The sequence below is a fragment of the Mastigoproctus giganteus genome, chromosome 9, assembly GCF_048544385.1.
Source record: "Mastigoproctus giganteus isolate SK-2022 chromosome 9, ASM4854438v1, whole genome shotgun sequence".
NCBI lineage: Eukaryota > Metazoa > Arthropoda > Arachnida > Uropygi > Thelyphonidae > Mastigoproctus > Mastigoproctus giganteus.
In genome coordinates, this window is record NC_143583.1 from 69772532 (window position 1) to 69787050 (window position 14519).

Below are 14519 nucleotides of genomic sequence, written 5' to 3' on the forward strand. Positions count from 1 at the left end.
AACGACAGATGGAAGTTTTGTTCCAGCAATCAACTACCCACTGGCTAAAGACAAATTTCTGTACATCTGTTTGACAACCGTCTTTCCCCAATTTGAATTAATGCCCCCTCAGGTTCATAATCTGAGCAAGAGGAAGAATCCCATCAGAATTGAACCTGCTCAACTCAGAGGCCATATACACCTCAATCAAATCACCTCACAGGTGCCTAGTCTCCAGATTCTGCAATTTTCAGAACTTAATCCTCTTTTCATAAGAGCAACCCTTTGTTCCATTCACCAATATTTATAGCCATTCTCACTACTTACTCAAGCAACTCTACATCCTTCCTAAAATGAGGCATCCAGACCTGTACGCAGTACTCATGGTCAGGCCATGCCTTGGTACTTTGAGCACACTCCAAGGCATTGTCCATGCTAAATAGTAATGGAGGCATGTGATGTGCAAGTAAGGAAGCATATGAGCTTATGTAGCATCAGCCAAAAAAAAAAAACAATTTCACATATCCATTCCGTCTAAAAGTTTGTCCATTTTCTCCTTGAATTTATTTAAGCTGTCAACTTCCACAACAACTGATGAAAGTTTGTTCCAGTAATTAACCACCCACTGACTAAAGGCAAATTTCCACACATCTATTCTACAACTGTCTTTCCTCAATTTGAATTTATATCCCCTCAGATTCCTAATCTGAGCAACAATCTCATCAAAATTCAGCGTGCTTAACTCATTCAAGGCTTTATACTCCTCAGTAGATTACCTCACAGGTGCCTAGTCTCCAGCCGCTGCAATTTGCAGAACATTAAGCCTTTCTTGGTAAGAGGACCCCTACAGTCTCCTCACTAATCTTGTTGCCCTTCTCTATACACGCTCAAGCAACTCTGCATCCTTCCTAAAAAAGAAATGAGGCCTCCAGAGCTATACACAGTACCCAAGGTGTGGCCTGACCATTGTACTATACAAAGGGATAATCAACCATGACTTGCTCTGGTAGCCTGTCTGCATTACTCAGAAAACTTCATATCTAACTGCACAATTACTCCCAGGTCTTCATTTTCTATCATCCTAAGTGTAGTACCACACATTTGGTATTTCTCTGGGGTTACTTCTGCCCATATGCTTTACTTTGCATTTGTCAATGTTAAACTTCAGTTGCCACTTCTCAGCCCATCTACACTCATTATAGGAGTGTAGGCTATATAGCACAGCTGCCTAAAATCTTCTAATGTTCTATTTAGAAAGTTTTTTTTTTTTTTTTTTTTTTTTTTTCCCAGTACTATTCAAAAAATTAGCATTAGTAGAGGCATATGATGCAAGAAAGAAAGCTTATGCAGCATCAGCCAAAAAAAAAAAAAAAAACCCACCTTCCACTTCACCCCTCCTTTCGTTCAAAATACCTGTCCAGCTGAGCCTTAAATTTATTTAGGCTATCAATCTCCACAACAAGGGATGGAAGTCAGTTCCACCAACCAACTACCCCCTGGCTAAAGGCAAATTTCTGCACATCTATCCTACATCTGTCTTTCCTCAATTTGAATTTATGCCCTCTCAGGTGATTATTCTGAGCAAGAGGAAGTATTCCATCAGCATTGAGCATGCTCAAACCATTCAAGGCTTTATACATCTCTATCAGATCACCTTGCCGGTGGGTGCCTCCGTAGCCAGGTGGGCAGAGCAGCAATGCATAGCACATGCATCTTGATTCGACCGGGGTTCGAGCCTGTGACCACCAAATACAGAGGATGCAGAAAGGTCAGGAAATGACCACCGCATATCCCCTGAGCAATATAGCCTTAGTTGCTAATGCTCCTAAAAACCAAATAACAAACAACCTTGCCGGTGCCTAATTTTGCAATTTACAGTGTCTCCAGACACTGTAATTTGCAAAACTTAAGCCTTTCTTCGTAAGAGCAACCCTTTGTTCCATTCACTAATCTTGTTGCCCTTCTCTGTACTTGTTCCAGCAGCCCTACATCCTTCTTGAAATGAGGCCACCAGACCTGTATACAGTACTCAAGGTGTGGCCTGACCATTGCCTTATACAAGGGAATAATCACCTCCTTATCCCTGCTAGAAATATTCCTGTATATCATTGACAAGACACCATGAGCTACTCTTGCAGCCCATCTGCACTGCTCAGATAACTTCATATCTGCCTGCACAATTATCCCCAGATCCTTTTCATTCTCTACCACTGTCAGTGTAGTACCACAGAGTTGATATGTTGCTCTGGGGTTGCTATTTCCCATATGTAGTACTTTACATTTGTCAATGTTAAACTTCATTTGCCACCTCTCAGTCCATCTGCTCAACCTTTCCAGATCCTGTTGTAGCAGCATAGCGTCAGTAGCATCCTTAACAACCCTGCCAACCTTTGTATCATCTGCAAACTTGGACATTAAGCTTGATATACCATCATCAATATTATTTATAAATACAGAAAACAATAATGGACCCAACACTGAACCCTGAGAGGCTCCACTAATAACATTAGTCCACGATGAGCAGTGTCCATTGATTACCACTCCCTTTATCCATAGCAGCAATTTGCCTCCAATGCCACACTGCTCCAATTTGTGCAGCACTCTTTCATGTGCAACAGTATCAAAAGCCTTTCTAAGATCCAAGTATATAATATCAAAGCTATTCCCTGCATCCAGCTCTTTTGTGACTGCATCATAGTATCCAATCAAATTTGTCAGGCAAGACTTCCCCTTAACAAAACCATGCTGTGTCCGAGCTATAACTGAAGTCTTGTCTAGATGACCCTGCAGTGCTTCTTTAACCAGTGCCTCCATTAATTTTCCTTGAACAGAAATTAAAGTCACAGGCCTAATTACTTGTGCAGCCTTTGATCCTCCTTTGTGAATTGGGGTTACATTTGCACATCTCCAGTCTGTGGGACCTCCACTGAGTCCAAGGAAGCTCTCATAATTATGGCCAAAGGTTTACTTACTTCCTTTGCTGCCTCCTTTAATATAACTGGATAGATCCCATCCACCCCAGATGCTTTCTTGTGTTTATCTTGAACAATTTCTCCTTCACTTTACTCTTAGTTATTACAAGATTATCTAGCTTACTGCCAGAGTTGAATACACCTCTGGCATTCCCCTTGCTGAATAACTCCTCATGTGCGAATGTCGATGCAAAATATTCACTTAGTTTGTTAGCTACGTGAGTAGGATTATCAACAGTTGAACCATCGATATCAAGTGGACCAATCTGATTCATCCCCTTCCTTCTAGAGTTTACATATGTAAAGAACTCTTTGCTGTTTTTCTTTGCATCCCTTGCCAAAGATTTCTCGTAATCTTCCTTTGCCTGCCTAACCTCCTTTGTGACTTGGTTACAGACCATCTTATATCTATCATAGGCTTCCATGCCACGCATTAATTTATATGTATCCCATCCATTTTTTTTCTCTGCCATGTGTCTCATTAGTTCATCTGACATCCATTTAGGCCTAAACCTTGAACAATATTTCTTAGTTGGCATGTAAAGACTAGTAGCTTCCAAGATAAGTTCTTTGAATGCTTCCCATTTTGAATTTGCAGTTGGTAACATCTTCAGTTGGTGTCACTATATAGAATTTAAATACTGTCTCAGACCATTGTAGTTGCCTTTACGAAAGCAATACCCCTTCCCTTTACCCCTGATGGTAGTTACCTCTTTGAGTAAATCCCATTTCAGCACACTGTGATCACTGCCACCTAGTGGTTCCTTTATCTGCAGATTCTTAATGCATGAAGAATCACTACTGATAATCAAATCAAGAGTATTACTCCCTCTAATTGCCTCCCGAACATGCTGATGTAGAAAACAATCATCCAATAAATCCACAAAAGCCTTGCTAGTGTGTGAGTGACCAGCCCCCAAATTCCAGTCAATATCTGGGAAATTAAAATCCCCCATTATAAGACTCTCTGATTTACTGGCCCACTCTATTTCCCTGTACAGTTTCTTATTATACTCATCAGTCATTAGGCCTATAGCACACTCCTACTCTCAATTTTGATCTCCCAATGCTTATGTCACACAAAACTGACTTGACACTGCACTGTCCAGCGATGTCGACTGGCTTCACTTCCTTGGATTTTAGTTTCTTAACTAATAGCATAACCCTTCCTATCCTGTCTATCCTTTCTGTAGACGTTGTATTCCTGAAATTCCTTATCTGTGTGACACCACGTCTCTGATATCCCAACAATATCCGCCTTTGATGCTTTGAGTAATACCTCAAATTCATCAAATTTATATACCAACCTCCTAGCATTGGTGTACATGCAAGTATACATGCACCTGTTCCTATTCTTAGCTACCCTAACACAACCCATGTGTTTACTTGTACTGCAATGACTCCCAGCAGTCTCTGAAACATACTGCATCTTGTTTTCCAGGCTTCTCCTCATTCCAATAGAAGGAGTGCAAGAATCACTTTCACCTCTTCCAGTGGCTACTGTTAATCTATTAGTCCTTGTATCCCCCCCCCAAGCTAGCCGTTTTCCGACCCACCTAACACTGCCTTGATAGCATTGGCAAATATTCTTGCACCCTTTTTATTTAAGTGTATCCCATCGTTGTATAAGCAGTCTTTCCTGTTAACAAGTACAGAACAGGCAGAAAAAAATTCTACTCCTTGAGCCTTGCACAGTCTTTCCAGGGCCGAATTGATCGACAAGGCTTTCATCATATAATCCCTTGGCAGAATTGCAGACACTTTCAAATTCAACCCTAATTCACGGCTTTTTTTCAACAGGGACTTTTACTTGTTAAGTAATTCTGCTGGTCTCCTACTCTTAATATCATTAGTGCTAACGTGTACAACTATATCACCTTTTGTGCCCTTAAAAGATGATATCCGCTCTTCAACATCATCAACCTTTGCCCCTGGCAGACATACCCTGGTCCTGTTCCACCTATCCATTTTACAAAGCATGTTCCCCGTTTCCCTGACAACAGTCACCTTTAAATAAAACCTTTCTAAACAGAACACTAGATTAACACATTCTTTTGAATGAAGCATTCTGTATTAAGCTTATAGTACCACTTGGTTAGGACTTTAGACCATAATTTTATGGTCTCTTCAAATTTCAGTGCATGGCTAGAAAGGTAACATGAGGATGCCTCCACTATTCAGTGTTGGATGAGTTCCTGGAGATGGATACTGGCTGTCAACAAGGTCGCCTTTGCTGATGATCTTGTTTTTCTGTTTAAAGCAAACACTAGGGCATGTTCTGGAGTAACATGCTAACTCTACATTAAATACCCTAAAGTAATGGGTAAACATCCATAAACTATAAATATCTAAAACAAAAACCAAATCAGTAGTTAAAGGTAAACTAAAATAGATGCCCACAAATCAAAATCTCAGGGGAAAACAATAGCCTTAGTTTTGGAACTAAAATACCTAGAAATAATGTTTGACCAGAAAATAACCTTTCATCCCCATTTTATGTATGTTGCCAGAAAAGTGCAAGCAAACTATACTGATATGATTGCAAGGGTTAGCTGTACCGACTGAGGACTGAAAAGGAAAACTCTTGAACTTCTTTATAAGGCAATCTTCTTCTTCCCAGTAATCACCTATGGTGTCGGCACCTGATTTACAAGATTAACTCTAACCAGGAATGAAGAAAAATTAGACACAATCCAGTAGACCATACTACTGACCACTAGCTGGTACATTCCTTCTGAATTTGTAAGTAATAAGAAGACTCCTGAATTACAGGCTTTAAAAAAACAAATACAAATAGACTTCTATAACCCTTAATGTGGAGTATGATTAGAGAAAGAAAATTCTAGATACTCTCTTCCACCTACTGCAGACCACATAGGATGAAACTACCAAAGTAGAAGTCACCCATCTGGTGACTTCTACTTTGGTAGAAGGTGAGGAAGAGAACATCCGGTGTTCTCTTCCTCAGGTAACTCTAGCCTCCTCCATCTCTACACTACCTTCTTGCTCACAGAGTATGGTTCCCTGAATGCAAAACTATCAGCTAGGGTCCACCCATGATAATAAATGTACTTGTGGAGCCGATGGGGATTTGACACATGTATTATGACTGTTTCAGTTATCATCACCACAGATCTACACTAATACCAAGATATCTCCAATAAAACACACTATATGGCCTTCAGTGACATTGCTAAAGAAGGCTTTCAGTCAAGGAGAAGTAACTAAGTTGTGACCCCCCCCTCCACTACTTAGACAATCACGACTACCTGGACCTTGATAATTCCCAATGCCTACAAATCTAAATGAGAGTGTCCTGTCAGAATGTGATTTCTACCCAGATTGAACAGGTTTTTGGGTACATGAGGATAAATTGCTCTGGCTATTTTCCAGCAAACTTCGCTATGGTCATAGGCTTGCATGTTTAAAAAATGGTCAACACGTAGTACGTTTTGAGAGTCTGTGTTTGGTTGAGTTTCTCACTCACATCTGTGCTTTCAGATATGACTAGGAGTTTGCAATTGAAAGGGTGAGAGAATGGCAAAATCCACCAGTGGCTCCCTGTCTTGTCTGCCATTGCAGACACAAGCTTGTGAATGAATACAAAGTTAGAACGAATGTCCACATCCAGCTGGAGGCTCTATCAGGACTGCTGTGGTAGGAGCAAGTATTGTAACTTACACAGTTGATACGTTGCTCTGGGGTTGCTGTTTCCCATGTGTAGTACTTTACATTTGTCAATGTTAAACTTCATTTGCCACCTCTCAGCCCATCTGCTCAACATTTCCAGATCCTGTTGCAGCAGCATGGTTTCAGTAGTGTCCTTGACAACCCTGCCAACCTTTGTATCGTCTGCAAACTTGGACATTAAGCTTGATATACCATCATCAATATCATTTATAAATACAGAAAACAATAATGGACTCAACACTGAACCCTGAGGGACTCCACTAATAACATTAGTCCACGAAGAGCAGTGTCCATTGATTACCATTCTCTGTCTTCTCCCCCCTCAACTACCCCTTTATCCATAGCAGCAATTTGCCTCCAATGCCCCACTTAACAATTTGTGCAGCAGTCTTCCATGTGCAACAGTATCAAAAGCCTTTCTAAGATCCAAGTATATAATATCAAAGTTATTCCCTGCATCCAGTTCTTTTGTGACTGCATCATAGTATCCAATCAAATTGGTCAGGCAAGACTTCCCCTTAACATGCTGTGTCCGAGCTATAACTGAAGTCTTGTCTAGATAATCCTGCAGTGCTTCTTCAACCAGTGCCTCCATTAATTTTCCTGGAACAGAAGTTGAACTCACAGGTCTATAATTACTTGTGTCGGCCTTTGATCCTCCTTTGTGAATTGGGGTCACATTTGCACATCTCCAGTCTGTGGGACCTCCACTGAGTCCAAGGAAGCTCTCATAATTATGGCCAAAGGTTTACTTACTTCCTTTGCTGCCTCCTTTAATATAACTGGATAGATCCCATCCACCCCAGATGCTTTCTTGCTGTTTATCTTGAACAATTTCTCCTCCACTTTACTCATAGTTATTACAAGATTCTCTAGCTTACTGCCAGAGTTGAATACACCTCTGGCATTCCCCTCACTGAATAACTCCTCATGTGTGAATGTCGATGCAAAATATTGATTTAGTCTGTTAGCTACCTGAGCAGGATCATCAACAGTTGACCCATCGATATCAAGTGGACCAATCTGATTCATCCCCTTCCTTCTAGAGTTTACATAAGTAAAGAACTCTTTGCTGTTTTTCTTTGCATCCCTTGCCAAAGATTTCTCGTAATCTGCCTTTGCATGCCTAACCTCCTTTGTAACTTTGTTAGAGATCAACTTGTATCTATCATAGGTTTCTGTGTCACGTATTAATTTATATATTTTTTTTTTTATGTGAACCCCAAACACGAGAGGTATTAGAACCTATAGTACTTAGTACCGTGCTTGGGTTTGAGGTTAAGAAGACGAAAGAAGATATTTGTTGACGTTGGACTTGAACTTCTGTAGATTGTAATTTTCAGGAAATACGTATGAAGGAAGGTTGTTCCAGAAAACGGCAGTTGAATGAATAAATGAGGAAGATGAAAAGTTGGTTCTGTGGGTTTGAAGTTGGACAGTAAATGGATGTTGGCAGGTGGCGGCATGTGTTCGGACTGTTTTGAAAGAGAGAGCGGGAATTATAGAAGCCAATTCAGAAGAACAGTGCCCATGGAAGTATCTGTAAAAGAGGCATGCAGCAGACACAGTGCGTCTATGAGAAAGCGAGTGGAGAGACTCTGTTAGAGATGAGTCATTAATTAACCTAACCGCCCTCTTCTGAATGGAATCAAGAAGCCTGAGAGAGGTTTTTAGGGCACCACCCCAAATGTGGGAACAATATTCCATGGCAGGGCGGATTTGCGATTTATACAGAGTAAGCAGTTTTTTGGAAGAAAAGTAACGCCGAGAGCGAAAGAGAAAACCAAGTTTTTTAGATGCAGAGGAAGCAATATTTGTAATGTGCTTGTGCCAAGAGAGATTAGAAGTCAGGGTAATCCCCAAAAGAAAGAGATATATCATTTTGCCTAGAAATCAGAGTCGCCAAAGATAAGCATAGGAGCAGAAAAATCCTTTTTGCGAGATATAAGACAATACTGAGTTTTAGAAAGATTGAATTGTCTTTGCCCCACTTGATAATTACCTGGAGATCAGTATTTAAGAAATTGGTAGCAGATTTTCAAGAAGTTGAAGCTGATTGAGCAGGGCAAGGTTTCTCAAAATGGTAGGTGGAATGCAATGTGCTATCATCAGAAAAACTATGGATAGGATTTCCAATCAATGGAAGAAGGTCATTAATATACAAGAGGAAAAGAGTGGCGGAAAGACCTGAACCTTGGGGGACACCAGCATTAGTGGAGAAGTTAGAAGAGAGAGAGCCATCTACCATCACCCTCAGTGAGCAATCAGAGATAAAACTGGATAACCAATTACAAAAAACAGTTGGCAAATCATAAGATGGAAGCTTGTTTAGAAGACCTTTATGCCAAACACGATCGAAAGCCTTTGAGATGTCAAGAGCAACTACTTGTGTTTCACGAAACCTTTCCATTCAATTAGTCCATAAATGGGTAAAATAAGCCAGAATATCACCAGTGGATTGACACTGACGGAATACATACTGGCAATCGTTGATCAGACGGAAGGTTTCTAGTGAGTTAAGAGTTGGCGGTTAATTGATTTCTCCATTACCTTAGAAAGAGTAGAAGTGATTGCAATGGGACGATAATTGGATGGGAGCGATTTGTCAACCTTTTTAGGAACTGGCTGGATATGAACAAATTTTCAAGCAGAAGGAAAAACACCTTTGGAATAAGAAAGTGAAAAAAGGTGGCAAAGAACAGGAGTAAGTTCACGGGCACAGGTTTCGAGAACAAGTGGAGAAATAACATCGGGACCTGGAGCTTTCTTAGCATCAAGATTCGTCAAAATCCTTCTGACTTCCTTTTGACGGAAGAACACAGGAGGCATTGAATTGAGAGTGTTGGGAATGGCATTAGCATTAGTAGAGGCATTTGATGCAAGAAAGCAAGCTTATGCAGCATCAGCCAAAAAAAAAAAAAACCCACTTCCACTTCACCCCTCTGTTCGTTCAAAATACCTGTCCAGCTGAGCCTTAAACTTATTTAGGCTATCAACCTCCACCACAAGGGATGGCAGTCTGTTCCACCAACCAACCACCCGCTGGCTAAAGGCAAAATAAAGGAATCATACAGTGAATATATATGGTGGGAGGCATTTTACCAAGATCATTAATACATGACTTGGAAGAAAAAGGGATGCCAGCAGGTCAGCTTTATCCTTGGCCCAAGTGACAACAGAACCATCTGGCTTGGACAGAGGTGGGAGCAGAGATGGGCAAAAGTTGCGGCCAATACCTTTGGCCAGAGACCAGAATGCTCGGCTACCATTAGGGCAAGAAGCAAGTTTTCTACTCTTAGCCTGTTCAAACTCTAGTTTGGACTGATTAATAATTGCTTTACAATTGTTGCGAGATTTGATGTAGGCAGAAAGTGAAACTGAAGAATTAGAAAAAACCAATTACGATATGCAACATTCTTCTCTTGAACAACCTTAGCACATTTATTGGAAAACCAAAGTTTAGATAAAGGACGAGATTTTAAAGTGGAGTGTGGGATAAAGGATTCCATTCCTGCAAGAATAATTTCACTGACACGATCTGAGCAAACGTTGACATCAGAAGTTTTGAAACAGTAATCCGACCAGTAATTTCACAGATCATCCCATTTTGCATTCTTATAATGCCAAACAATACGAGGTTGGGAATAGCCATGAAATAAAGGCTCCATTGGAGAAGAGACAATCACCAAGTTGTGATCTGAGGTACCTAAAGGACCTCTCACTTTGACCGTGTACTTAGAAGGGTTGTTTGAGAGATAAAGATCAAACTTGTTGGCTGTATGTTTAGGTTTGTCCGGTATTCTTGTAGGTAAATGAACAATTAAACTTGTTCGATGTATGGTTAGGATTGTCCGGTATTCTTGTAGGTAAATGAACGATCTGTGCAATGTCATTAGTAATTGTAAAAGCCTCAGCATCTCGACCAGCTGGGTTGGTGTGACTAGAAAACGGAAGCCAGCTGCAGTTGTGAAAATTAAAATCACCAAGGAAAATTACCTCACTGTTAGGAAAGGTGGACTGGAGAAAGTCAAGTTGCAAAGAGAGGAAATCGAAGAGCTCCAAGTGATTAGTGAATTTGGGAGAATGGTAAAGACAACAGATGAATTTGACATGAGGTAGAGAGATTTTAAGCCAGAGAAGATCGAAAAGAGGAGATTCCAAATTACCAAATCTCTGACAGGGAATATCGGAATGGACATATGCACAAGTACTGCCTTTGAGGTGAAAGGAATCATACAGTGAATATTTTGGGCAACTGAGATGAGCAGTAGTTGAATCAACAGATAACTGAGATTCTGTCAGAAAAAGTACATGGGGTTTGGCAGACTGCAAGTAGAAATGAACATCATTGAGATTAGAATTGAGACCACGTATATTTGTGAAATGAATTAAGAAGGTTTTGGGAGGTTTAAATCTTTTCGCAGATAAGCTTACTCTATTAGTTTGACAATTCATGGTGTATTTAATAGTACGAAAAAGTGATATGGTGTGTGAAGTAATGAAATTTTTGGAAAATACGTACACATTGTAAGAATATACCCAGATCCTTGACATAACGTGGCCTCGACAATGTTCCCCGCATGTGCACTACTCGGACTCCCTCCATTCACTATCTGGCAGAGTAGAGGTAGGAAGATTATAAACTAGCTGATCCGGAAGCCTCCTAGAGAGTTACCAATAGGTTCGGTCTGGTGTACTAACTAGTGGCTGGCCTACGAACACAGTTTTAGAGCTGTACCCTCGAAATGTAAGGAAGATTGGATCTCACCATGATGTTCATCATAGCCTCAAAAGTCATCAATCATACTGCATGATGAAAGAGATGGGGAAGAGTTGACTGGAACTTAGCTCTAGAGACTAAACATGGGTTCTGCCACTTCAAGCCTCCAATAAGCAAAGTGGTGGTATTGCACCGGTTGATGAGAGTCATCTTACCACCTAGTACTGCCTGGTAGCACAGAGGTGCGGCATTCCTCCATGTAGTGTGCGTGCCACACCTCGACCCCTGCTTACGTTGGTTCACACCTGGGTGGTCACCCACAGTGTGCTTGTGCATGGAGGTTATACCCAGGATTACTAACAGTCCCACCATTGTGAAGGTGCAAGCAGAGGATTTGGCTGTCACAGACCGTCCGGACTTTGCCGAAATTGGGTCCACTTGACTTGGGTGTCATCCAAATATCAGTTCCATCAGCGTTTTAGATTCCCAGGTAGCAAGTACAGCTTGTTTGGCATATCTGAGAGAATGTCTGTGACAACCTGAAGGACCAAATTGGATGTTATATCACTTTTTATCTGTGTAATAAATTAATTAAACGAATTCCATTATTTATACTTTCACGTATAATAGTAAAAACTTTTCCATTTAGCAATAAGATATTTCTTATTGAGGAAAAAAAAAATTGCTCACAAGAATCCTATTTCTGTATGTGTTTTTTTTTTTTTTTTTTTTTTTGTGTGTTTTGAGAAAAAAATTAAATGTCAGATGGGCTCAATTTAAAAATTTTCTTGCTTTCAGAGTAAAATTTGGTGTTCCTTTGGATCATGTTTGCAAACACGATATACCAGGACCATTATTAGTAAGTACAAAGTGATATAAAAAAATTTTTTATTGAATAATTTCCTTCCATTACTCTTTAGGTAAATATTTAACTAAAACAAAATAATATTAAATTTATTTTGATTTTTTTTATCCATTTTTTTTCATTTTATTCTATTCTTTTAGTAGTCCCATAACTTCCTTTCTTTTACAGAATTAAGTAGAGATATTTTAATCCAGTAGAAATTTAAAATTTAGAAACCTCTGGCATGGAATGTGAAAGCAAACACATGCTCAAGTATGATTTTTGAAGTGAAAGAAATCACTTCAAAGTTGTTGAGGCAACCAAAAATTGATACTCTGTCAAACAAAGTAAATAGAGCTTGGCAGATTGTGATTGGAAATGGATATTGAGACCATGTATTTGTAAAATGAATGAAGTTCTTGGGAAGTGTAGAACTTTTCACAGATAATTTATTCTATTTGACTATTCATGATGCATTCAATGCATAAAGTGGGATGAGGGTAAATACTGTGTGAACTAATTTAATTTTTGTGTAATGGTGTATACACAGCAAGAACATTTCCAGCTCCTTGATATAATGTGTTCTTGACAGTGTTCCCTGCATATCCATGCATATACTTGGATTCCCTCCAGTCACTAACCAGAATAGTGGAGGTAGTGGAATTATACATGAACTGATCTGGATGTCTCCTAGAGAGTTAAGAGTAGGTTTGGTTTTGTGGACTGTTGTGTAGCTAGGCTCTGAAAACCATTTTAAATGTTCAGTCATAATGTAAGGAATATTGGATCTCACCATGATAACCATCATAACCTCAAACAACATCATTTGTACTGCAGCATCACTTGTTGGTGGTTGCTGGAGCTTTGCTCTGGAATCTAAACTTTGGTTTTGCCAAAGTTTAGATTCCAGAAATTTAGATTTGCACCATCTACTACCTAGTACTGCCTGGTGACACAAATGTCCCATTCCCCTGTGTGATGAAGATGCTGACTCTGCTTACGTTAATTCACATCCATGTGTGAGCCAATATAAGCAGGTCGCCTCCAATATACTTGGTATAGGGTTGCAGACCATGCACATCAGATTACATCCAGTGTTACTAACAGTCTCACCCTCTATTCAGGTGGGCAGCAAAAAATGTAAGGAAATGTTTTTTAGCTCTTTATAATAAATGCACCTTTGTATTCAGGCAGTGTCCCTAAAGATTGCAGTTGTGCAATACTCTACCACAAAGGTGGCTCAGAAGGTGAAATGAGTAACTATGTATCTGTCAGGTTGACTTTTATGTCAGAGAAGATAAAAGCTTTCAATTTTATCCCATACAAATAATTGTTGAATAAATTGGAGTTGTGTGGCAATAAGAGTAAGTTACTACTATGGATAAAGGGATGGTTAAGTGGTAGGAAACAGTAGTTATAAGTGGCCACTGCTCTTTATGGACTAATGTTATTAGCAAGATATCACATGCTCATTATTGTTTCTAATATTCAAATTAATACTGGAAAATGTAGTTTTTCATCTGGGTTGCAGTAATTCTAGGGTAGCATACCACTTGAGTATCACCACTCAAGGCTGTAGATAATAAGGACTTGGGAGTAACTATATAATCTGATATGAAGTTTTGGAACAGTCTAGACAGGTTACCAGGACAGCTCGTGGGCATTTTTTTTAATGCTGCAAAAACTTGGGCATTAGGGTTAAAGAGATGATTATTCCATTATAAACAGAAATGGTTATGCTGCATCTTGACTTGAATACAGGCTTGGAAACACATTTTAGGAAAGATGTGGATCTATTGAAAATATTGCAGACAAGAGCAATTAGATTGGTTAAAGACAAAAAAGGAGCATTCTTATTAAGAGAGATTTGAGTTTTGTTAGTTAGTGTTTGGAAAACCAGGTCTGCAGTGTGACCTAATTGAAATGTTTAAGGCCTTTTAAGGTGTGAGTAAGCTAAATGGCAAGGTAATTTTTATGATAAAGAGTGTGCGTGCATTCACGCACACTCTTTCCATACTGTATACATTGTTGTACATCATCAACAACAAAAAAAAATGTAATATTGTTTTTTTTTTTTTTTTTAAATTCTACACTATTTTGTAACACAGTCGATTCTGGTTATTGGGGACACAACGGGACTAGTGCATTTTGGCCTGATTAAGCGGCTGCCCCAGTTATCCGAAGTTTCACGTAAATAGTTAAAAATACAATCCCCCCCCCCCTTTATAATTGGCTCACTGTACAATCAAATCACGTTACGATGGAGTCACCATTGTAAAGTACCGTTCACTATACGATGTGTAACAAGTGCTGG

The 14519-nt window shown here is 39.6% G+C and overlaps 1 protein-coding gene across 1 annotated transcript in view; it reads left to right on the forward strand.

Annotated features, from left to right (window-relative positions):
• RhoGAP71E (Rho GTPase activating protein at 71E) overlaps window positions 1-14519 on the forward strand; it is a 358970-nt gene that overhangs the window by 48462 nt on the left and 295989 nt on the right. Inside the window, exon 3 of the mRNA XM_090381175.1 lies at window positions 12160-12220. Coding sequence (XP_090237301.1) covers window positions 12160-12220 — 61 coding nt within the window. The remainder of the gene's footprint in view (window positions 1-12159; window positions 12221-14519) is intronic.